At 35.5% G+C, this 26,699-nt stretch overlaps 1 protein-coding gene across 1 annotated transcript in view; it reads right to left on the minus strand.

Annotated features, from left to right (window-relative positions):
- Window positions 1–484: 484 nt before the first annotated feature.
- Window positions 485–26,699, minus strand: part of BRDT (bromodomain testis associated) — a 54,755-nt gene continuing 28,540 nt past the window's right edge. Inside the window, exons 13-17 of the mRNA XM_026497482.2 lie at window positions 26,339–26,510; window positions 20,144–20,244; window positions 7,001–7,206; window positions 6,258–6,432; window positions 485–553 (exon numbers count right to left, since the gene is read on the minus strand). Coding sequence (XP_026353267.2) covers window positions 485–553; window positions 6,258–6,432; window positions 7,001–7,206; window positions 20,144–20,244; window positions 26,339–26,510 — 723 coding nt within the window. The remainder of the gene's footprint in view (window positions 554–6,257; window positions 6,433–7,000; window positions 7,207–20,143; window positions 20,245–26,338; window positions 26,511–26,699) is intronic.

Below are 26,699 nucleotides of genomic sequence, written 5' to 3' on the forward strand. Positions count from 1 at the left end.
ACAGAATCAGCAGAGAATCTTATATAACCCGACAGTCAAAAAAAAACCAAGTATTATTTGTTAGAGGTTCTAAATATTTTAAGGCAGACAGATATTTGTTTTAAAAGTTAAAAACTCAACAGGGGCTGTTTTTGATACACTTTTATATATTTTTCATTTTTTAAACAAGAAGGGGCTATCTCTTGTATTGTCACTGCTTAGACAGGGCCTATAATACATAGCAGACAATTATTTATAAAATGAATAACATCTGGGAATTTATTCAATTTTTAGGGATCCAAAATTATAAAATTTCCTGTAAATTATACCATTTAGAAAATGAACATATAGCTATTAAAATATATGTGGAAATTGTTTAATCATTTTAGAGCAGTCAAAATACAATATAAGATTGGTATCTTGGTGTTTGAAAGCAATCATTTTACCATATGCATTTTAATCTTTTATATCATTCACTTTAAGTTGATGGTTAATTTAATAAGTTTTAATCAAAGTTGTTTTCAAACATTGTCATAATGTCACTTTGAAGAGTCATATCAATGGTACCAGCCATCTGTAGAAAGAAGCGAAAAAATTTAATGTTACTTTAAAAGAAATTTATGCCTTCATTAGAACTAGATAAAAATTATCACACAACTTTTAGAACAGATTATACAACATGAACACAATTTATATAACACAATGAGTTTATGTAATTTTCTATTTCTGTTCAAATACTGATTTTTGTTAAATTGTTGTTCATGTGATAAATAAAACTTAAAACTTACAAGAACACTAAGAACAAGTTTAACTTCTCCAAATAAGAGAGAAAACTGTCAGTGTTGACACAATATTAATAAGGACATGAACTGAGATTATATTGTTTCATTTATCTCAACACCTAATATAGTACTAGACACATAAAATTATTTTCTGAATGGACCAGTATCTCTAACTGAGGAAACTATAATATGTAACGTTAAAGCTACAGGCTTTCCTGGATTCTGCCACTTACTGTGTAACCTAGGGCAAATTATTTAAACAAGTCTATTTTATATATAGGTATTTCTGAAAATCAAACCAAATTGCATGTATAACAGTAAGTTGTTCATTAAATGCTAAAAAGCCATTAAAAATAAGCTAAAGTAAACAAAAGTCTAATTATGACAAAGGAAATAGGGGTGCCTGGGTGGCTCAGTTGGTTGAGCAACTGCCTACGGCTCAGGTCATTATCTCAGGATCCTGGGATTGAGCCCCACATCAGGCTCCCTGCTCAGTGAGGAGTCTGCTTCTCCCTCTCCCTCTCTCTCTGCCCCTCCTGCTCCCCTGATTGCTCTGAGTGGTGCACAGTTGGTTAAACATCCAACTCTTGGTTTAGGCTCAGGTCATGATCTCAGGGTTGTGAGATCGAGCCCTCCTTTGGGCTCTGTGCTGAGTGTGGAGTTGGCTTGGAATTCTCTCTCCTTCTCCCTCTGCACAACCCTTCACTCTCTCTCTCTGAAATAAGTAGGTCTTTAAAAAAATGTTGTTGTTGTTTTTTTAAACTGGTAAATAGTAACAACCCAGAGTGGTAGGTAAATGTGCCAATTTGCAACCAACTGATTGACTTCCTAGATGAGAATCAGTATTCCCATTGGCTGTGTGGGGGACGATTTGAAATTATGACTTATCTACCAAAAGGATATTAGAAAGTTACATGTGGCTCTTATAAATGACAAATATTTCTTTCAATATGCCATAGAAACAAAAGGATAATTCTTCAATCATAAACCAGGCTACTTTCCTAACGCCAATTCTTAGGATGCCAAATGTCTAGCCCAGAGAGTTCCCCAAAGTTCTATTTTAACTCTCCAACATGAGAGTTGGATACACTGTCCTCATCTAAATATCATGTGATATTCCTGTAAGTATCCAGACATACTGCAAAATTCTAAGAATATGTAATGAAACTTGTTTTTATTATAAAAAAAAGTATTTTATTTCAGACTGTCTTCCATCTTGACTAATATCTGCATGTGTGGAATAATTACTGATATGGAACTGTTATTCTCTATACCAACTAACCTTTGATACTATGATTTACATAACTAACACTCTCTGCCCCTATCATCATAACCTAATATATATACCTCAACTATTCAGATTTAAGATCAAACACTTGGTCAAGGGAACTGGCATGAGGTGAATTCATAGAAGCTCTGCTTGGTGTCAAGTTATTACATCTTTTTTGAGTACAGACCTGTAAATTAGCAGCAATGTAAAAGTTTGGGTTGTCAAAAATGATAGCAGGTAGAGCCAATATCAGGTTGTTAGTTACCAAAGCTGCTAGATGTGGTGTTAGTTACATTTCAGTGGATTCCAGGTCTAGACAAGTTCCAGAAAAGTGCTTAGGATATTTGAAATTATATTGGGTTACCTCACTGGGTTGTCAGGTAGCAAGTAAGTTGCTGTGAAATCACTTACGAGTGATTGAAGTAAGGCCCTTGTCTGAACCAACGGGAAAAATTCCTAAGTCACTAGAGAAAATACTTCTAGCTAAGTACTAATAGAAAATTATGAGCTCCTAAAAAAAAAAAAAAAAAAAAAAAAAACCACAAAAAATATATTAAAATGTTTAAGTTTAGTTAATTAAACCTCTAATTAATTTAAATTAACTAAAATTTAAAATTTATTTTTTTGTTGGATTGGCCACATTTCAAGGGCTCAAGAGCACTGGATGGGATTAACAGCAGATTAGACAGTGAAGATTAGTGAACGGAAACAAAATGAAAAGCAGAAAAAAATTGTTTTATTGATTATTTTATCTACTTATTTGAGAGAGCAAGTGAGCATGAGTGAGCAGAGGAGGAGAGGGAGAGAGAGAATCCCAAGCTGACTCCCTGCCGATTGCAGAGTCCAACACAGGGTTTGATTCCCACAACCTGTGCGATCATGACCTGAGCCAAAATCACGAGTTGGACACCTAACTGAATGAGTTACCTAGGCACCCCGAGAAAAAAATGGTTTAAATTAAAAGAGCATCAGTGTGGGACAACTTCAAGTGGCCTAATAAGTGATTGCTCAAAGGAGGAAAAGAGGAAAAAGAAAAAATATGAAAAAATAATGGCCAAAAATTTTCCAAGCTTGATGGAAACTATAAATACATTTCCAATAAGCCAAACAAAGTACGAAAGCAACAAAACCCAGTGATGAATAACTCTGTTAAAAAGCAGACAGAGGAAAGGCATATTTTATACAGAACAAAGACACCAAATTTCTCACTAGAAACAAAGCAAGCAAGAAGTTAGTGAAGGAACATCTTTAAAGTACTGAAAGAAAAACCACTAACAATCTAGAATTCTACATCCAGCAAAAAAATATCTAAAAAAATAAAGGCAAGTTTGATGGGTATTAAGGAGGGCACGTATTGCATGGTACACTGGGTGTTATACGCAAGTAATGAATCATGGAACTTTACATCAAAAACTAGGGATGTACTGTATGGTGACTAACATAATATAATAAAAAATTATTATAAAAAAATAAAGGCAAGTTTAAAACACATCTACACAAAAACCTGCACACAAGTGTTTATAGCAGTTTACTGTGATTGCTGTGAGCTGGAAGCAACCAAAATGTCTATCAATAGGTGAATGGATAAACAGTCATGCATCCATATACTGGGAGTATTTATTCAGCCAAAAAGAAATGAGCTATCGAAGTACAAAAAGACACAGAAGAACCTTAAATGCATATTACTAAAGTGAAAGAGACAAATCTGAAGCAGCTAAATATTGTATGATTCCAACTATATGACATTCTGGAAAAGGCAAAACTATGGAGATGCTAAACAGACGAGTGGTTGGAAAGGATGAATAGGAGGTATATTTTTAAGAAAGGCAAATTACTCTGATGACATCGTAATGGTTGATCTATGTCATTACATATTTGTCAAACCCATAAAAAGCACAACACAAAAAGTGAACCCTAAAGTAAACTATGGATTTTGCCTGATAAAAACTAAGGTTGATAGTGATGTGTCAATGTGGTGTCAATATTGGTTCATGGATCGTGGGATGTTGATAGTGTGGAAGGTTATGTGTTGATGCGGGCAGGGGAGGAGTATGTGGGGGCTCTTTGTATTTTGGGCTCAATTTTGCTGTGACTCTAAAATGCTCTAAAAGATAAAGTTTATTGCTGATATAAAAAAGCCAAATAAAGATATTTTCAGATACACAAAAGCTGAAAGACTTCATCACCACCTGACCCCCACTACAAGAAATGTTGAAAGTCCTTTAGGAGGAAGGAAAATTAATACCATTTGGAATTCTGGATCTGAATGAAAGAAGAGCACTGGAAATGGTTAACTACATAGGCAAATATAAAATTTTAATCTATTTAAAACTTTTAAAAAAATATTTTATTTATTTGAGGGTGGGAGGAGTGAGAGCACTAGCAGGGGAAAAGGGGAGAGGGAGAGCAGACTCCACACTAAGCAGGGTACCTAATGCAGGGCTCGATCCCAGCACCCTGGGTTCATCACCTGAAGGCAGATGCTTAATCAACTGAGCTACCCAGGCACCCCTAAAGCTTTTAAAAAGATAATTTGACTACTTAAACATTAGCATATAAGCTGGGAGGGGAAGAAATGGAAGTACACCACTGTACGGTTGTTCTACCAAATGCAAAGTGGTATGGCAGTCCTCACAGGAACACTGTGTTAAGCTAAAGTATATACTACAAATCCTAAAGCAACCATCATATAACAAAGTATTGCTGATAATAAGCCAATGAAGCAAATAAAACAGAATCAAAAAAATACAGGATTAGAAGAATGTAGGGAAAAAAGAGCTAACAAGAATAGACAGAAAAGAAATAACAAGACGTTGTGCTCAAACTTAATGCATCAATAATCATATTGAATGTAGTCAGTCTAATAAACACTTGTATAATAGGCACAGATTGGATTTAAAAAAACAAACAAAACAAGACCTCACTACATGTTGCCTACATTAAACTCACTTTAAATATGAAAACACAGATAGGTTAAAAGTAAAAGGATGAAGACATTTTTTACACCATGCCAACATAAGTCATACAAAAAGTGAAGTGGATATGTTTCCGAGTAAATTTCAGAGTAAATAATATTGTTAAGAATAAAGATCACTTTGTAATGAAAAGGGGATCAATTAATTAAGAGAATGTAAAAATCCTAAACGTTTAGGTATCTAACAACACAGCTTCAAAATACATGAAATAAAACTGACAGAATTACAAGGATAAAAAGATAAATCTACAACTATATATTCATAGATGGCAATGCCCCCTCTCAATATTTGATAGAATAAGCAGGCATAACATCAGCAAGAATATAGATAGGAGTCTTGAACAACATCATCCATCAGCTTGGCCTGTTTAATACTCTACTCAACAGCAGAATACACATTCTTCTCATGTGCACACAGAATATTTACTAAGGTAGACCATAATATGGACCATTAAAAAAGCCTTAATGAATTTAAGACGTTATGTATTCTCTGACTACACTGGAATTCAATTAGAAACCACTAACAGAAATTACTAGCCAGAAAATTCCCAATTATTTGGAAACTAATATACTTCCAAATAATCCACAGATGAAAAAAGGAATCAATTCTAGTTTTTAAACATTATTTTCTGTATATTAAGACTCTTAAACATGTCAGTTTTTTTCCTCTCCCATTTTATTAAGATATAATTGACTTAAAATGCAAGTCAATTTAATAATTTGCATGTGTGGTTTATGTATGCATGCATTGTTCATCTAGTGTTCAACTAAAACACTGACCTGGGCTAGATGGCATAACTTCTGGCCACAATTTATCAACAGCTTATGGATTTTTCAAGAGTTAATTAACAGTAAGTGATAAACTACCTATGAGCCAGGAATGTTCCTATGTGTTTATTACTACATGTAAATTCATTCCATCTTCACAACAGGTATTATTATTCCCACTTTACAGACAAGGAAATTGAGGCACAGAGAGGTTAAATAAATTGCCCAAGCTCAAGTCTAGTAAATGGCAAAACTAGTATTTGAACCTACATAGTCTAGTAGCTCCATGACCATATTCTGTGATTATACTCTGCGTCTCTGACTATATAAAATTTTTATTTTAGGCTCTGATTTTAGAACTTGATCTTCACAAAAGATGTAAATCCACTGTCACTGAAAACCACCCTGAATGTATCTTTGAATCTGTAGAAGATACAGTTCTGTTAAATTTTTCCTTAGATTTAGTAAACTAAAATTTACTTACTGCTTCTCTCCTCCTCCGCTCTTGCTCTTTCTCCCTTGCTAAATTACGGTCTTTGAGAAGCCAGAGTTTGTATTTATCTTGAGCTTCTGAAGACTGCTGATGTTCCTTCTGTTCTTCTCCAAGATACTGGTTTTGCATCTTATTTGAAAAAGATTCTTGAGTGAAGCCAAGGTCCCTTAAAGAAACAGTATAGCTCAAAGTAGGTTTCAAGTTCCTTAAAAGTTTTCATTACAAAGATATGTTAATTAAATTATAAATATAAAGCAATGTTTTAGATCCCCCTTTTCATATGTTATGATGTCATTTTTAAGTTTGACTTTTGATGTCAAATTTTGCAAAGGCAATCTATATTAACAAAGAGAAGGTTATGGAAACTAACCAAGGTGTATTACTATGTTCTTACACATAGAATTGAAAATAATGATATCATTATGATTTAGTTATATTAGTATCTTTAATAGATCACTTGATAATTTCTATCCTCTTCAAAGTAGATACTACTTGTTAGTTAAAAAAAATCAATAAAAATATTTTTTGCAATTATAATTTGCTTTGTGTTCTATTAAATAGCTAAATCATGGTCACCTGACAAAAAATAAATATATTTAAAATTACAGGTCTACCACAGGGAATGGAGTTTGCTACACAGTCAATGCATGCATACATGAACAAATACTTGAATAAATAAAAAGAAATTGATAGTCTATATCTCTCAGCCTCCTTTAATCCAATAAATTACAGACCTCTGATTTTCTTGAAATATTTTTGGTTCCTTTGTATTCTGTTCTAGGTGTTTCCGTATTAGTTCCTGTGTTCGAGCTTTTACTTCTTTTTCTATTGCTGCTTTTCTAAATTGGTTGAAGAGCTCATCTGAGGATTTCAGTACACCGGATGTTTTGACTGGTTTGCCTAAACTTTTCCAAGAGTCTGCATTCTTGATCTTTATATCCTAAAACAAATATTTGATTTAGTTTGTGTCTACAGATGTCAACCACATTTTGAAAGAAAAACAACATTTTTTGATATAGTAATAGATCAAATTAAGATTTGAAAGGCCTTCATGTAATTTTATTAAATTATGAAAAATATGAAAATATATCAGATAAGCTAAACTCATTATGTAAGACCAAATTAAAATTGCATGCTACCAATTATTTCAATTTAATGTACATATACAGTTGACCACTGAATAACAAAGGAACTAGGGATGCTGACACTGCACAGTCAAAAGTCCATGTATAACTTCTGACACCCTGAAAAAACTAATAATAGCCTAGTGTTGACTGGAGGCTTTAACCAATAACATTAGCAGTCAATTAACACATATTTTCTATATTATATGTATTATATACTGTATTCTTATAATAAAGTAAGCTAGAGAAGAGAAAATGTTATTGAGAAAATTGTAATGAAGAGAAAATATATTCATAGTGCTATACTGTATTGAAAAAAGCTGGCTTATTATAAGTAGACCCAACAGTTCAAACCTGTGTTGTTCAAGGGTCAACTCTAATAAAGGGTATGAGAATCTGCAAGGAATATAAAAATAAGTAAACCAGTCATGTAAAAGATACATATGGTCCCATGTGAAAAATAAACCACACATACAAATTATTAATAAGAGGCAAAGAAAGATGGTGCTGTAAGAATGGCACAATATTTGTTGGGAACCCTCCGACATACCTTTGTCTTTCCTTTCTTAAGAAATTAATTGACTGTGACCATTGTCATTTTTCTTTTTTTTTTAAAGATTTTATTTATTTATTTGACAGAGATAGAAACAGCCAGCGAGAGAGGGAACACAAGCAGGGGGACCGGGAGAGGAAGAAGCAGGCTCATAGCGGAAGAGCCTGATGTGGGACTCGATCCCATAACGCCGGGATCACGCCCTGAGCCGAAGGCAGGCGCTTAACCGCTGTGCCACCCAGGTGCCCCATTGTTCTTAAATGAGTTCTATCATGATCTAGATCCGTGCAACCCAATAGGAGCACTAGGTGTAATATGCAAACAATGAAGCATGGAACACTACATCAAAAACTAATGATATACTCTATGGTGACTAACATAACATAAAATAAACTTTTAAAAAATGTGTTTGTAATTAAAAAAAAGGAATATATGTAGTTTAATATTTTCTAGTACAGGGGTGCCTGGGTGGCTTGGTTGGTTGAGTGTTCAACTCTTGGTTTCAGCTCAGGTCATGATCTTGAGGTCATGGATTTGAGCCCCCAGTCAGGCTCCATGCTCAGCAGGGAGTCTGCTTGAGTTTCTCTCTCATCCTGTGTCCCTCCCCCTGCTCATGTGCACACACTGGCTCTCTCAAGTGAATAAATAAATCTTTAAAAAAGAAAATAAAAAAATAAAATTTTCCAGTACAGGGATTATATCTGGAAGAAGGCAGAGTAGGAGGATCCTAAGCTCACCTTGCCCAATGGATACAAATAGATAACATACACATTAGTGTAAATAACCCAGAAAATGACCCCAAAGACTGGTGGACTCCACTGTCTGGGGCCAGACATCTAGCCTGGCTGCAGGATTCAACCACCAATGAAAGCTCGTCAGGGCAAAACAAACGAAAAGCACCCAGCAGTTCTATGCTACCGCCTCTATGGCAAATGCCTGCCTGATCTGACTCAACTCAAACCCAAAGCAACCGAAGACTGGTTCACTAACAAAACTGGAACCAAATGCTACCTATAACAGGCAAAGTGAGCCATTGCAGATGAGTAGGCTGAAGGCAAAACTGGCTTAGCCACAACAGTAGGGCACACATGACACACAGAGGAGACACCCCTGAAGGGCCAGGTTCTGGTGAACAGGGGACACTGCACTGCAGGGCACTACAGGACCTCTTTTGCAAAAGCCCATTACTTTCAAGTGTAGGAAATGTAGCTGACTTTCATAACACAATGAAACAGACACAGAGAATTAGACAAAATGAGAAGAAAGAGGAATATGTCCCAAATGAACAGGACAAAATCAGAGCAAGAGACCTAAATGAAACAGATAAGGAATATGACTGACAGAAAATTTAAAGTATTGGTCATAAAGATACTCACCGGATTTCAGACAAAAGTGGAAGACCTCAGTGAAACCATTAAGAAAGAGATAGAAAACATTAAAAAAAACAAAACAAAACAAAAAAACGACCAGAAGAGGAACTCAGTAAGTGAAATTAAAAATAAACTAGATGGAAGAAATAGTAGGCTAGGGGAAGCACAAGAACAGATCAGCAACCTGGAGGTTAGAGTAATGGAAAACAATCAAGCTGAAAAGGAGAGAGACAAAAAATAATAATAAAAGATGAAACAAGACTTAAGAAACTCAGCAACACCATCATGCATAATAACATTCACATTATAGGAATCCCAGAAAGAAAAGAGACAGAAAAAGGGGGGAGAAAATTTATTTGAAGAAATAATAACTGAAAACTTCCCAAATCTGGGGAAGGAACCAGAAATCCAGATCCAGGAGGCACAGAGAGCCCCCCGAAAAATCAATCCAAGGAGGTCCACACTAAGACACATGGTAATTAAAATTACAAACTATAGTTTTAAAAGCTTCAGGAGAAAAGAAAACATACAAGGGAAAACCCCATAAGGCTATCAGCTAATTTTTCAGCAGAAACTGTATAGTCAAGAAGAAAGTGGCATGATTCAACATGCTGAAAGAAAAGAAAATCTGCAATCAAGAATCTAACCAGCAAGCCAATCATTCAGAAAAGGAGAGAGAAAGAGTTTCCTAAAGAAAAGTTAAAGGCATTCATCATCACTAAACCACACCTGTGAGAAATACTAAAGAGGACTCTTTGAGTGGAAGAAAGACCATAAGTAGGAGTAAGAAAAACAGGAAGCAAAAAAGGAGTAAAATTAAGTATAGTTATAAAAATTAGTCAAGGGATTCACAAAATAAAAGGATGTAAGGTATGACACCATGTACCTAAAACTTAGTGGGGGTAATAGAGGGGAGTAAAGAATAGGTTAAACCTAAAGGACTGTCAACATAATTTAGACTGCTATATGCATAAATGTTATATACAAACCTAATAGTAACCAAAAATTAAAAACCAGTAATAGATATGCAAAAAAAAAATAAAGAGAAGAAAATCCAAGTCTATCTCTAAAGAAAGCCAGCAAACCATGCAAGAAGAGAAACAAGAAAAATTAGGAACAGGGAAGACCTACAAAAATAACCATAAAACAAACAACAAAATGGCAATAAGTTCATACCTATCAATAATTACTTTGAATGAAAATGGACTAACTGCTCCAATCAAAAGACAAAGGGTGATGGAATGGATAAAAGAGCAAGATTCACCAATATGCTGTCTCCAAGAGACTCATTTCATATTAAAGACACATGCAGATTAAAAGTGAAGGGATGGAAAAGCATTTCTCATGCAAATTGAAGAGACAGGAAAGCCAGGGGAGCAATACTTGTATTGGACAAAACAGACTTTATATTTTTTATTTTTTAAATTTAGTGTGGTATATTTACTGCACTAGATTCCTATACAGCAAGCAGTGGTTCTCAAAATGTGATCCATGGATCCTTGAAGGTCCTGAGACATTTTTAGGGGGTCCACAAGATCAAAACTGTTTCCATAAAAATACTGAGACATTATTCACACTGTTTTCACTGTGTTGACATTTGCCCTCATGGTACAAAATTAATGGTGGGTAAAACTGTTGGTCATGAAAACATCACAATAAGTGATCTCAAACTGTACAGTCATTAGTCACTGTATTCTTTACTGTCACACACTTTCAGTGTGAAAAAAAATCCACAGTACTTAAGAATACTCCGATTGAAGCTATAGTTATTTCACTAAATGTCTACCCTGCAATGCCCCTCTTTTATTCATTTTATTATTTTATTTTTTTATTATTAACACATGTATTTTTTGCTTAAGGGGTACAGGTCTGTGATTCATCAGTCCTACACAATACACAGCACTCACCAGAACACATATCTGCCCCCAATGTCCATCACCCAGCCACCCCATCCCTCCCAACCCCTTCCACTCCAGCAACCCTCAGTTTGTTTCCTGAGATTAAAAGTCTCTTATGGTCTATCTCCTTCCCTGCTTTCGTCTTGTTTCATTTTTTCCTCTCTTTCCCTACGATCCTGTCTTGTTGCTCAAATTCTGCAAAACAGCAAGATCATATGATAACTGTCTTTCTCTGATTGAGTTGTTTTGCTTAGCGTAATACCCTCTAGTTCCATCCACGTCATTGCAAATGGCAAGATTTCATTGTTTGATGGCTGCATAATAGTTAATTGTATATATATATATCACATCTTCTTTATCCATTCATCTGTCGATGGACATCTGGGCTCTTTCCATAGTTTGGCTATTGTGGATGTTGCTGCTATAAACATTGGGGTCCAGGTGCCCCTTCAGATCACTACATTTGTATCTTTGGAGTGAATCTCTAGTAGTGCAATTGCTGGGTTGTAGGGTAGCTCTATTTTCAACTTTTTGAGGAACCTCCATACTGCTTTCCAGACTGGCTGCACCAGCTTTCATTTCTACCAACAGTGTAAGAGGGTTTCCCTTTCTTCGCATCCTCCCCAACATCTGTTTTTTACTGTGGTTAATTTTAGCCATTCTGACTGGTGTGAGGTGGTATCTCATTGTGGTTTTGATTTGTATTTCCCTGATGCTGAGTGATGTTGAGCACATTTTCACGTGTCTATTGGCTATTTCTATGTCTTTGGAGAAATGTCTGTTCATGTCTTCTGCCCATTTCTTGATTGGATTATTTGTTCTTTGGGTGTTGAGTTTAAATTCTTCTAGATTTTGGATACTAGCCCTTTATCTGATATGTCATTTGAAAATACCTTCTTCCATTCTGTCAGTTGTCCTTTGGTTTTGTCAACTGTTTCCTTTGCTGTGCAAAAGCTTCTTATCTTGATGAAGTCCCAATAGTTCATTTTTGCCTTTGTTTCCCTTGTCTTTGGAGACGTGTCTAGCAAGAAGTTGCTGCAGCTGAGGTCAAAGAGGTTGCTGCCTGTGTTCTCCTTAAGGATTTTGATGGATTCCTGTCTCACATTGGTCTTTCATCCCTTTTGAGTCTGTTTTTGTCTATGGTGTCAGGAAATGATCCAGTTTCATTCTTCTGTATGTGGCTGTCCAATTTTCCCAACACCATTTGTTGAAGAGACTGTCTTTTTTCCACTGGATATTCTTTCCTACTTTGTCAAAGATCAGTTGACCATAGAGTTGAGGGTTCGTTTCTGGGTTCTCTATTCTGTTCCACTGATCTATGTGTCTGTTTTTGTGCCTGTACCATACTGTCTTGATTACAGCTTTGTAATAGAGCCTGAGGTCCGGGATTATGATGCCACCAGTTTTGGGTGTTTTTGTTTTGTTTTGTTTTTACCGTTCCTTTGGCTATCAGAGGTCTTTCCTGGTTCCATATAAGTTTTAGGATTATTTGTTCTACCTCTGTGGAAAAGAGTTGATGGTATTTTGATAGGGATTGCATTGAATGTATAGATCGCTCTAGGTAGCACAGACATTTTAACAGTATTTTTTCTTCCAATCCTTGAGCATGGAATGTTTTTCCATTTCTTTGTGACTTCCTCAATTTCTTTCATGAATCTCCTATAGTTTCCCAAGTACAGGTCCTTTGCCCCTATGGTTAGGTTTATTCCTGGGTATCTTATGGGTTTTGGTGCAATTACAAATGGGATCAACTTCTTAATTTCTCTGAATTCTGTCTCCTTGTTGGTGTATAGAAATGCAACTGATTTCTGTGCATTGATTTTATATCCTCCACTTTACTGAATCCCTGTATCAGTTTCGGCAGTTTTGGGGTGGAGTCTTTTGGGTTTTCCACATAAAGTATCATATCATCAGCAAAGAGTGAGAGTTTGACTACTTCTTTGCCGATTCGGATGCCTTTTATTTCTTTTTGTTGTGTGATTGCTGAGGCTAGGACTTCTAGTACTGTGTTGAACGGCAGTGGTGATAGTGGACATCCCGGCCGTGTTCCTGATGTTGGGGAAAGCTGTCAGTTTTTCCCCATTGACAATGATATTCGCTGTGAGTTTTTCATAGATGGCTTTTATGCTATTGACGTATGTACCCTCTATCCCTACCCTGTGAAGAGTTTTAATCAAGAAAGGATGCTGTACTTTGTCAAATGCTTTTTCTGCACCTCTTGAGAGGAATGTGTGGTTCTTGTCCTTTCTTTTATTAATGTAGTGTATCACATTGATTTGCGAATGTTCAATCAACCCTACAGCCCAGGAATAAATTCCACTTGGTCATGGTGAATAATCCTTTTAACATACTTTTGGATCCTATTGGCTCATATTTTGGTGAGAATTTTTGCACCCATGTTCATCAGGGATATTGGTCTGTAATTCTCCTTTTTGGTAATGGTTTTGGGATCAAGGTAATGCTGGCCTCATAAAATGAGTTTGGAGGTTTTTCTTCCATTTCTATTTTTTTGGAACAGTTTCAAAAAATAGGTATTAATTCTTCTTTAAATGTTTTGTAGAGTTCCCCTGGGAAGCCATCTGGCCCTGGGCTCTTGTTTGTTGGGAGATTTTTGATTACCGTTTCAATTTCCTTGCTGGTTATGGGTGGACAAAACAGACTTTAAAACAAAGACTGAAACAAGAGACAAAGGATACTATATAATCATTAAGGAAACAATGCAAGAAGAAGATATAACGATTACACGTATTTATGTACCCAACATGGGAGCACCCAAATACATAAAGCAGCTAATAACAAACATAAAGGAAATAATCAGTAATAATGCAATATAGTGGGGGACTTTAACACCCCACTTACATCAAGGATAGATCATCCAAACAGAAAATCAACAAGGAAACAGTGGCTTTGAATGACACATTGGACCAGATGGACTAACAGATATATTCAGAACATTCCATCCTAAACCAGGAGAATACACATTTTTTTTCAAGTGCAAACACAGAACTCTCCAGTACAGATCACCTATTAGGACACAGAATAAATCTCAACAAATTAGAAAAGATCAAAGTCATGTCATACATCTTTCCTGACTACAACATTATGAAACTAGCAGTCAGCCACAAGAAAAAATCTGGAAAGAACACAAATACATGGAGGTTAAATATCATGCTAATAAACAACGAATGTGTCAACCAAGAAATCAAAGAGGAAATAAAAAAATGTGTGGAGACAAATGAAAATGAAAACACAACTGTCCAAAATCTTTGGGATGCTAAGAGGGAGGTTTTTAGCAATACAGGCCTACTTCAAGATGCATGAGAAATCTTAAATAGACAACCTAACCTTACACCTAAAGAAGCTAGAAAAGTAACTACAAAGTCTAGTCAACAGAAGGAAGGAAATGATAATGATTAGAACAGAAATAAATGAAATAGAAACTTTTCCCCTAAGATCAGGAACAAGACCAGGATGTCCATTCTCACCAATTTTATTCAACACAGCATGGAAAGTCCTAGTTTTAACAATCAGACAAGAGAAAGTAATAAAAGGCATCACCATTGGTAAGGAAGTAGAACTTTCACTATTTGCAGATGACATAATACTATATTTAGAAATCCCCAAAAACTTCACCAAGGAAACTACTAGAACAGACAAATGAATTCAGTTAAGTCATAGGGTATGATAAAATAAATATTAAAAAAATCAATACACAGTAGTAATCCATTGCATTTCTATACACTAATAATGAAGCAGCAGAAAGAGAACTAAGAAAACAATCCCATTTATAACTGCATCAAAAATAGTAAGACATTTCAGGAATAAACTTAACCAAGGAGGTGAAAGACCAATACTCTGAAAACAATAAAACACTGATGAAAGAAACTGAAACTGATAGAAACAAATGGAAAGATATTCCATGCTCGTGGACTAAAAGAACAAATACTGTTAAAATGTTCACATTACCCAAAGAAATCTACACTTTTAATGTAATCCCTATCAAAATACCAACAGCATTTTTCACAGAACTAGAACAAATAATCCTAAAATTTGTATGGAACCAGGGGTGCCTGGGTGGCTAAGTTGGTTAAGCATCTGCCTTCAGCTCGGGTCATGATCCTGGAGTCCCAGAATTGAGCCCTTCATTGAGCTCCCTGCTCAGCAGGAGGTTGGCTTCTCCCTCTGCTTCTCAACCCTCTTGTGCTCTATCTCTCTCTCAAATAAATAAATGAAATCTTTATAAAAAAATTTTTTGTGGAACCAAAAAAACTTCAAATACCCAAAGCAATCTTGGACAAGAAGAACGAAACTGGGGTATCACAATCCCAGGTTTCAAGATATACTATTAAGCTATAGCAATCAAAACAGTATGGTACTGACACAAAAACAGACACATCCATCAGTGGAACAGAATACAGAGCCCAGACATAAACCAATGATTAACCTTTGACAAAGATAAATCTTTGACAAAGGAGGCAAGAACATGCAACGGTAGAAAGACAGTCTCTTCAACAAATGGTGTTGGGAGAACTGGACCACTTTCTTACACCATACACAAAAAATAAACTCAAAATGGATTAAAGACCTAATGTGAGACCTAAACTATAAAAATCCTTGACAAGAACATAGGCAGTGATTTCTCTAACATCAGCCATAGCAACATTTTTCTAGAGACGTCTCCAGAGGCAAGGTAAACAAAAGCAAAAATAAACTATTGGGACTACATCAAAAATAAAAAGCTTCTGCACAGCAAAGGAAACAATCAACAAAACTAAAAGACAACCTACTGAATAGAAGATACTTGAAAATGACATATCCAACAAAAGGGTCAGTATCCAAAATATAAAGAACATACACAACGCAACACCAAAAAATCCCAAATAATCACATCTAAAAATGGACAGGAGGCATGAACAGACAGTTCTCCAAATAAGACATCCAGATGGACAACAGATACAGGAAAAGATCCTCAACAGCGCTCATCATCAGTAACATGCAAATCAAAACCACAATGAGCTATCACCTCGTATCTGTGAGAATGGCTAAAATCAAAAACACAAGAAACAACAAGTGTTGGTGAGGAGTAGAGGAAAAGGAACCTTTGCGCACTATTGTTGGCAGAGATGCAGACTGGTACAGCCACTGTGTAAAACAGTAATGAAGGGTCCTCAAAAAAAAATCAAAAATAGAACTACCCTATATTCCAGCAATTCCATTACCAGGTATTTACCCAAAGAATATGAAACACTAATTCCAAAAGATATATGTACCCCTATTTTTACTGCAGCATTATTTACAATAGCCAAGTTGTGGAAGAAACCCAAATGTCCATTGATAAATGGATGGATAAAGAGGCGAGATATCTATAATATTCCATTATAGATATATAACATACATATACATATATACATATATATATATCATATGTGAAATCACTCATATGTGGAATTTAAGAAACAAAACAAAGAAAAAAGAAATAAACCAAAAAAACCAGATTCAACTATAGAAAACAAACAGATGATTACTAGAGGGGAGGTGGATGGGGTATGGGTGAAATAGGTGGGGGAACTTAAGAGTACACTTATCATGATGAGCACTCAGTAATGTATAGAATTGTTGAATCACTACATTGTATGCCTGAAACTAATGTAACACAGTACATTAACTACACTGGAATTAAAATTTTTAAAAAATGTGCCAGTACATTAAAAAGTTTAAAAAGTGTAACATTTTAGTATTCATCCAAATATACCCAAAGCATTATTATTTCAACATGCACTAAGTGTAAAAGTTTGAAGATAATTTTACATTTTTTATAAATCTTCTAAATTGGTATTTATTTTATATTTATAGCACATCTCAACTTGAATGCTAAATTGATTAGAAACAATTTATTTACAATCACATTTCATAAAATGTATAGTTGAAAAAGTAGGTATGCATAACCAAGCTATTATTCTGAACATACTTAAGTTTTCCAATAACTGAAGTGAGTATCAGTTTTGAAATTTAAATTAATTAAAAAGATTGAAAACTCAGTTCCTCAGTTGCACTAGCCACATTTCAAGGGCTCAATAACCATACGTGGTTAGTGGCTACCATACTGGAACTGGCCAATGCAAGTCTAGAAGGCCCTTCTAAGAGTTAAACTGTCACATTCTCCAGTACAGATCATGTGTTATACCACAAAATAAGTCTGAATAAATTTAAGAAGACTGAAATTATATCAAGCATTATTCCTGACCACAACAGTATGAAACTAGAAATCAATTACAAGAAGAAAACTGGAAAATTCACAAATATGGAGATTAAACAACATGCTACTACTGAACTCAAGGAAGAAATAAAAAAAAATAGTATCTTGAGACAAATGAAAATGGAAATACTACATATCAAAATGTATGGGGTATAGCAAAAGCAGTTCAAGAGGGAAGTTTACAGTGATAAATGGATACATCATGAAACAAGAAAGATCTCACATAACCTAACTTTAAACCTCAAGGAACTAGAAAAAGAAGAACAAAGCCCAACGTTAGTAGAAGGAAGGAACTAACAAAGATCAGGGCAGAAAGAGTTTTAAAAGACAGCAGAAAAGATCAATGAAAATAAAAGCTGATTTTTTGAAAAGATAAAAAAAAATAGACAAACCTTTAGCTAGACTCACCAAGAGAAAGAAGATTCAAATAAGTAGAATCATAAATGAAAGAGATATTACAACTGATACCACAGAAATACAAAGATAAGAGACTAATATGAACCATTACATGTCAACGAAACGAACCTGGAAGAAATGGATAAATTCCTAGAAACATATAATCTTCCAAGACCGAATGATGATGAAACAGAAAATATGAACAGAATGATTACTAGTGAGGACACTAAGTCATTAATCAAAAGCCTCCAAACAAACAAAAATCGAAGAACAGATGGCTTCACATTTAAAGAATATTAATCCTTCTCAAACTCTCCCCCCAAAATAGGAGGGAAACTCTTCCAAATTCATTTTACAGCCAGTATTACCCTGATACCAAAACCAGGTAAGGATACAAAAAAATTATAGGCTAATATCCTTGATAAACATAGATATAAAAAATATTAGCAAACCCAATTCAAAAATACATTAAAGGAAATCATACACCACAATCAAGTAGGATTTACTCCAGGGATGCAAGGATGGTTCAACATCCACCAACCAGTAGTATATACCACATTAACAAAACAAAGAATAAGAATCATGATTATCTCAATTGATACAGAAAAAGTATGTAACAAAATTTATTTATTTATTTATTTATTTATTTATTTATTTATTTATTTGAAGGAGAGAGAGGGAAGGGGCAGAGGGAGAGAGACACCCAAGCAGACTCCACGCCAAGCACAGAGCCCAGTGAGGGGCTGGATCCCATGACCCTGAGATCATGACCTGAGCCAAACCCAATAGTCAGACACTTAACTGACTGTGCCACACATGTACCCCAACAGCTATTTTTATATGATAAAAATTCTCAACAAATTGGGCATGAGGTAAGGTATCTCACATAATAAAAGCTATCTATGACAAGACCCACAGCTAATATACTCAACAGTGAAAGGATGAAAGCTTTTCCTCTAAGATCGAGAAAAAATAAGGATGCCCACTCTTGCCGATTCTATTCAACATAATATTATAAGTCCTAGCAAGAGCAATTTGGCAGGAAAAATAAATAAAAGGCACTCAAATCAGAAAGAAGTAAAATTGTCGGTATTTGCAGATTACATGATAGTATATATAGACCCTTAATAGGCTCAACAACAATAAAACCCATTAAAACTATTAAATTCACTAGAGTTGCTAGTTATAAAATCATTATACAAAATTCATGGTTTCTTTTTTTTTTAAGATTTTATTTATTTTTTGAGAGAGAGAGAGAACAACAGAGAGCAAGACAGCACAAGTAGGAGGAGTAGCAGAGGGAGAGGGATAAGCAGGCTCCCCACTGAGCAGGGAGCCAGAGGTGGGGTTCAATCCCAGCACCTGGGATCATGACCTGGGCTAAAGGCAGGCACTCAACCGACTGAGCCACCCAGGCGCCCCTAATTCATGCTGTTTCTAAATACTAATGACAAACTATCAGATAAAGACATTACGAATACAATCCCATTTATAACCACATCAAAAAGGATAAAATACCCAGGAATAATAAACTAAGAAGGTGAAAGACCTATACACTGAAAACTGTAAGGGTTGTGAAAGAAACTGAAGACACAAATAAATGAGAAAATATTCCACGCCCATGGATTGAAAGAAAATTGTTAAATGTCCATAACACCCAAGGCAATCTACAGAGTCAGTGAAGCCCTATCAAAATTTCAAAGGCATTTTTCACAGAAATTGAACAATCTTAAAATCTGTATGGAACCACAAAAGACCTCAGATAACAATCTTTAAAAAGAACAAAATTAGCATCATGCCTCCTAATTTCAAACTATATTACAAAGCTATACTAATCATAATAGTATAGTATTGATACAGACACATAGATCAATAGAACAGAAATAAAATCACACAAATTTGATCCATTTACGTACAACAAAGGAGTGAGGAATATTGAACGGACAAAGGACGGTCTCTTCAATAAATGATTTTGGGAAAAGGAGAGAACCACATGCTTCTGTACAACAAAGGAAACCAACAAAAAAGGCTGCCTACTGGAGAAAATATTTGCAAATCATGTATCTGGTAACAGGTTAATATCCAAAATACATAAAGAACTCATACAACTCAATAGCAAAAAAATCAAACAATCCGTTTAAAAAATAGGCAGAGGATCTGAACACACATTTTCCCAAAGAAAATATACAAATGGACAACAGGTCCATGAAAAGGTGCTCACCTCCATATTCAATTTTAAATCCCTTCAAGATCTTGAGGAAAAAGTACCATCACTCTTACCTTCTGCACGGGTACGTGACATTCAGATTCTAACACCGTTGGGTCATTATCACCGGACTGAGGCACCACAGTTAGGCCATTCAGATGCTGTTCAGAATCACCTAGATGCACACATTTTTAGAACAGTAAAATCCGATATTTCATCTCGTTTGTTCATAATTTGACTTTTTCTCCTTTCCTGCCCCCACTCCCAGGTCAGAAACTATGAAAACAAAATGATTAATTTTTTGATGTTGTTTTAACTTTGGAATATTCTTAGTTGAGAAACTGTTACACTGTAAAATAAACATTTTTCACTTGAAATTTATGTCCTCTTGTTTTGTCTACATTAAGGATAGTTGACACTGTGGCTCACCCACCAAAATCTGTTTTATCTGTCCCCATGGTCCTCTAATGCGCAAACTGACCTCAACCCCAGAGATGGGTTTTCATTAGGCCAAACCAGTCATGGTAACCCTACCCCAACACCAGTGAGTCATTTAGGAAAGAGCAGGCCTAAGCCAATGCAGGGCTCATAGGGAAAGATACTTCTTTGTGAAATTGAAAACAAAACACATAGAATGGAAGAACTAAGACACTAAATATCTACAACAGCTAGTAGAAAAAAGAGGATAAAATGTAAAAGGTTGGCTTGACTCAAGGGTGAAGAGAACAATCTATGCAATCCTATTAGCTGTTAAACTTGCATACAAATATTTTTTATTATTGGTAAAGATAACCACAGAAAAAGAGCTTAAGCCTTGGTCAAACCATGCCTAAATGACTGACCTACCTTTGGACTAGTGATTGTATATGCTAACAAAATAACATATCGTTCAAGCCATCTTGAACTGACTTTTCTGCCACATGCAACCATGAACATCCTGATGCCTGAACTTACTTGGGTCATTTCTCTTTCAATTCTCCCTAATTCTTTTCTACAGGCCCTAACAAGTAGCAAAAGGACAGAGGAGACAAATGAAAACTAAGTTGCTATCTTTGTTAACTGATTCAAGTTCACAGAAATCTAGCCACTTACATACTGTAGGAACTTACGTTTAAGCTTCTACTACCCATCAGTTGCTTGACTGATTCTCTAGCCAAGTCCTATTAGTTGAAGTTGAGGTTCGAATAAGAGAGGAACATTAAGGGTTGGGAGTGAACATAGAAGGGTGAGAAAAAAGTTACAATGGAGGGACGAATGAAAGAACAAAGATTAAATTTTTATGTCCTTATATAGCCCAATGTACCGTTTTCTCAGTTCAACAAGGAATGGTAAAATAGGGAGTTAAGCTTTAAGTTTAGAACTACATCCCTTTTGTGCTTAAGGCCAGATATTATTTAAGAAGTAGAAAGAGTACTGTGTCAAGAGAAGTAAATTCTAAATGACTCTCAGTTTGCTAAAATAAGTGGTGGCAGTGTTATTATCAAGAGTTAAAGAGGAAGAGCATGGCCACCACCTGATCACAGGCTTCGTGCCTGCTCCACGAAAATATGGCAAAAACGTCCAGCCCTACTGAGACTGAGCAGTGCATCGACTTTCTGATTACTGTTTTCCAGAAGTGTGCTGGATAGGAGGGTAATAATTGCACTCTCCAGAGTTCCTAACCTTCATGAATACAGAACTGGCTGCTTTCACAAAGAACCAGGATGACCCTGGCGTCCTTCAATGCATGATGAAAAAACTGTACATCAACTCTAGAGGCCAGATCGATTTCCAGGAATTTCTTAATCTTACTGGTGGCACGGCCATAGCTTGCCATGACTCCTGTACAAGGTCTACCCATTCTTGGAAGTGAATCTGAGGGGCTCTTGAACCTGGCCTCCACCCCTTTCCTTCAAAGCAGCCTCCCAATCATCATCTCCTCCTTGCATCCCACACATAGCCTGAGCCCAGTGTCCACTGCCCCATGTAGGCCAGTCCTGTTGGTAGTTAACAAAGGAATAGTATTTTCTAAAGCAAAAAAAGAATTAAAGAGGAAAGATTAAAATGTGGGGATTAAAATAGGGAAATTCAGTTTTGACATGCTGTGTTGACATGCCTATGTGATATTTAAGAAAAGATGTTCAGTAGAGTTGTATAAATACACGTGGGGCCTGGATGCTTGATTTGTAAAAATGAGACTGGAAGTCACAGACACCAAGATTACTCAGGCAGAATGTACAGATCACTGCCTTCCAACCTTTTACATGTTATAATAAGTAGAAAATAATCAATGTATGGCATACCTGGGTAAATGGGAAGGCTGTTCCAAGCCTACTGCTATAAAGTTGAGGGGATCACTACTATCTTAGTAAACCTAGGCTTTGGAACATTGCTGGAATACCCTGAAGTGAAAAGATAAAGGCTTAATGATGTAACTCAGAGTATTATCAGTATTTAGAGATAGGCAGATTCAGAGATATCTGTAAGGAACATTCAAAGAGGGGGTGATGAAGAAAAGGGCGTCACAAAAGCCTAGGAAATATGTCAAGGGTCCAAATTTCTGAAAAACATTTTTATGGGGATGACCCTTTGGTCCGCACAACACTACAAAACTTCTCTTTTCTCAGACTTATGTTTTTCAACCTGCACCAGTATCTAGCTCATATTCTCTGAGCCACAGACCTGCTCATTTTACCCTTGTAATTTTTTTCAACCTTTCGTTCTTCTTTCTTTCTTTCTGTTACTTCATTTTTTCCCCCTACTACTGCAAAAGCCCAGTTGGTCTCTTCTTTCTCTGGTCCTTATGGCCCATTCTTCCAACTGACCTACATAATATTGGCAGATTAATTACCTTGAAGCACACCCTTTGCTCAAAAAAACCCTTCACTAGCTCCCCACTGACTATACCATTACCATTAAGTCCAAAGTCTGCAGTTATCAAGGTTCTTTATGATCTGAACCTGGTCTACCTTTCCAAATTCATTCCCCCATATTCCTATTTATCCAACCAAAGCTTTAATCACATCCAATTATTGATTGCCTAAATACCTTCATGCATGTTGTTTCCTCCATCCAAAATGCCTTTCAGTCCTAGATATACATAGATAAGTCTTACTTCTTCCTCCAATATCCAGCTCAAATGATACTTAATCTGTAAAATACACATCTGCCAAAGAGATCAGGTCATTTTGCCTTCCTCACCTCTTTAAATTTTGATTTGATTCTTTTAGGGAATATTATTTTTACTTTGTATACCAGTTGTTTATTTTTCCTAATAGATGGCAAACTCTTCGATTTACCTTTTCATTTGCCACGTTAATTCACAATCATATGACAGCATAAGTATTTGTTTTTAAAAAATTCTTAATATAATTGAGTGAAGATTTATAAGCTGGGAAATGAATTTGGGAAATGGGCTAGTTATAAGGATAAGGCTAGTAATCCTTTGTAACTTAACACTTCACCTTATTTTAAGGAAAAAAATTAGGCATTTTCCAGTTCATGAGATGATGGCAGTAGTTTTGAAAAAACTGGTCTAACACTTGATTCAATTTCTTAAAGCTTTTATGTACTAACATTTTGTCAAACTTTTTTTAATTAAGAAAATGTAAGTGAAAAAATCTTTGTTTAAAAGATTTAACTAAAAATTTATTTCCATCACGATTCAACCCCAGAAAAGTAAACTTCTCTATACAGTTAGCCCATACACATTTGCAGTTTCCCTTGGGCATAGTGACACCTACAGGTGGCAAATGCAAGCCACTTGGTTCTGAAAAATTTGGTAAGTGCAATAGAATAGCCACGCTGGCATCATCCAAGCATTCCTTTTATACAATATTCACACAAATTCCTTTTACTCACCATCACATATAATCCAAAATTTAAGTAATATAATAAACTTACCCCGACTGAAGACTTAGACATTGAAAGCCTGACTTTTCATAGATAGGATGTTTTCTTAAAATAGGAACAAAGATGTTGTTGACCGAATTCTTTGTTTTCTACTGTTTAGTTCTTCTTCAGGGCTATTCCTACCAATCTTCTATGAATTTACTATAGTGAAAACAGCACCTTTCTCTACTCTGGCTCTTTCCAATCCACCTTTAAAAATGTCTAAATCTGATTCAAAAACTCAAACATAATGAAACGATGTCTCCCTCTCTTACCAAAAAAATCCAACGAACCCCCCCCAACCCAAAAAACTATCTTCCTATTAAAGCCACAGCTATCTTCTCCACCAACAAACTTCTTGAAAGACTGGTTTACATTCAGATTCCATTACTTCTCAACTTATAGAAATCTGGCTTCTACCCCAATCACAATGGCCACTAAAAAACCTTTTGCAAAAGCAAAAAATCTCACACTGTCAATTTTGATCTTCTCTCCTCACTCCTCATCTTACTTTAATGCATTGCAATATACTCTTGTGGTACTTTTGTACTCTTGTGATTTGATGACATCATCTTTTAATTTAATTTCTTCTATTTTTACTGAGGAAGTTTTGTTTCTTAGAATTTTGTCCTTGACCTTTCTCTTCCTGCTCCATACATTTTCCTGGGGGTTTTCATTCCTTCTCAGTTTCAAGTAGCTTCTATATACTGGTAATTTCTAAATTATAGTTCTCATTATACCCTGTTAGTTCTAGAAACCCATTTATAGTTATATATTTCCAATTAGATACTCTAGTACTTCGAACATGTCCAAAGTGAGCACTGTCTCTTAATGGCAGTCCAACTGTTGGATGACACCTTGGTGAGACATTCATTCTAACAGAGCCTATCAACTGCACCACAAAAATATTTTTCTAATTTGTCCATATCCTTTCCATACTTGCTGCCTTAGTTATGGTCCTCATAATTTCTTTCCTAGACTATAGCACTCGGCTTCCTTACTTGGTCCCAACTACACCAGAGTATCTTCATTTTAATTTGTCCCCTGTATAGTTAAGCAATAATCGTCTCCTAATATGAAATCTAATTTTGTTGTGCTCCTGTTTGAAGCTACTTATATACAAAATAAAAGACCCAAATGGAACACTTGTATTCAAGGTAATTCATGACCCAGAATTACTACATCTTCAGTTATGCTCCTGCATAATTTGAAAACCTTTTTCCACAAAAGGACAGATGTAAATATTTCATACTTTGGATCTTTGTTTATTTTTTATTCCTGGGATGCCCTCCAGTGTTGCTTTGGGAAGAGCTAAAACTTGAGTTAAATACAATATGGAATGTTCAAACACAGAACAGTAGGGAGCTATCACTGGAAGCAATAAAGGAGGATCAAAACTCCTCTGTTTCTCCTAATCTGTGCTGTAGTAAGACAATTTAGAAATTTCTTCTGCTTTGGAGAAACCCCTGCTGTTGGAAGGCCAAACACAACACAGTGAGCAGCCTAGAGGGAAGAAGTGGATAAGGAATATTCACACCTGCCTCTAGGCTAGACCTGAACAGTTTCTCAAAGTTCAGGTACTCCTAGGCTGGGCTCATTAGTATCAAAGAATTATCCTTTGTGCCATACACTGGCAGGAGAATCAGGATGAGATAGCAATATCTTTACTTCTGACAAGACTAACAGACAGGATATTTAGTCAAATAAATCTAACAATATAAAAATTTAACCAGATTTGGAAGATGTTTTGGTAAATGGGAACCACTGCCAGGTAAGTATTTCTAGCCCAAGCTTCCTTAGCTGTAAACTATTTCTCATGTATATAACTTAATTATTCTACCTATAAAATCTCTATCTTTTCCATATTCCATCCTACCTTTCCAACTCAAAGAGGCACCATGGAAATTAGAGCAACATTTCCCAAATCTGCTCAGAACTTAGTAGTATGGACCCTGGCAGTAAAAGGTTTTAATGTATGGCCTATGCCAACGTATATAATCTACCTGAAAGTAAGTTGCGTGTGAACTGCACATATAATTTTCTTATTCAAATGTAATGAATGGGAAGTAATCAGAGGGAGACAAACCATGAGAGATCTTAATATAGGAAACAAACTGAGGGTTGCTGGAGGAGAGGTGGGTGGGGGGATGGGGTAATTAAATGGGTGATGGACATTAAGGAGGGCACGTGATAGGATGAGCACTGGGTGTTATATATAACTGATGAATTATCTGAAACTAATGATGCACTATATGTTGGCTAATTGAATTTAAATAAAATTTTTAAAAAAACAAATGTAATGAGTACCTTTAGGTATAAAGTAGATAATTTCTAACAATGTGCTTCAGTGATTATTTCTAACCTGGAATTTCCTAGTTATTTACTAGTTAATTTTTTACCTGAGGAAGGCAGAATTTGTAAAGGTGAAATGTTTTTCACACTCTGTAAATGTTCTAATTCTTGATGATTAAATGCTAACTGGTGGTGATTTGGTGAAGTTTCACATGAATATGAAGTCTGACAAACATGGGTAGTTTTTGCAGATGCTTTATCTTGCAGAGAAGACTGTATCTGTTAAAACAAAGATAAATAAAATTGTCTTTCAGTGTTTTAACCACACAAGAGATTTTTAACTGAAAAAAAAAAAAACAACGGAAACATGAGAGGAAAAACAGAACATAATACTATCTTCAAAAAATGGTATTACTTAAGTCATACAAACTTGTAAGGTATAATTATCTCATTCTTACAGATGAGAAA

Source organism: Ursus arctos, unplaced genomic scaffold (assembly GCF_023065955.2).
Source record: "Ursus arctos isolate Adak ecotype North America unplaced genomic scaffold, UrsArc2.0 scaffold_12, whole genome shotgun sequence".
Classification (NCBI taxonomy): Eukaryota; Metazoa; Chordata; class Mammalia; order Carnivora; family Ursidae; genus Ursus; species Ursus arctos.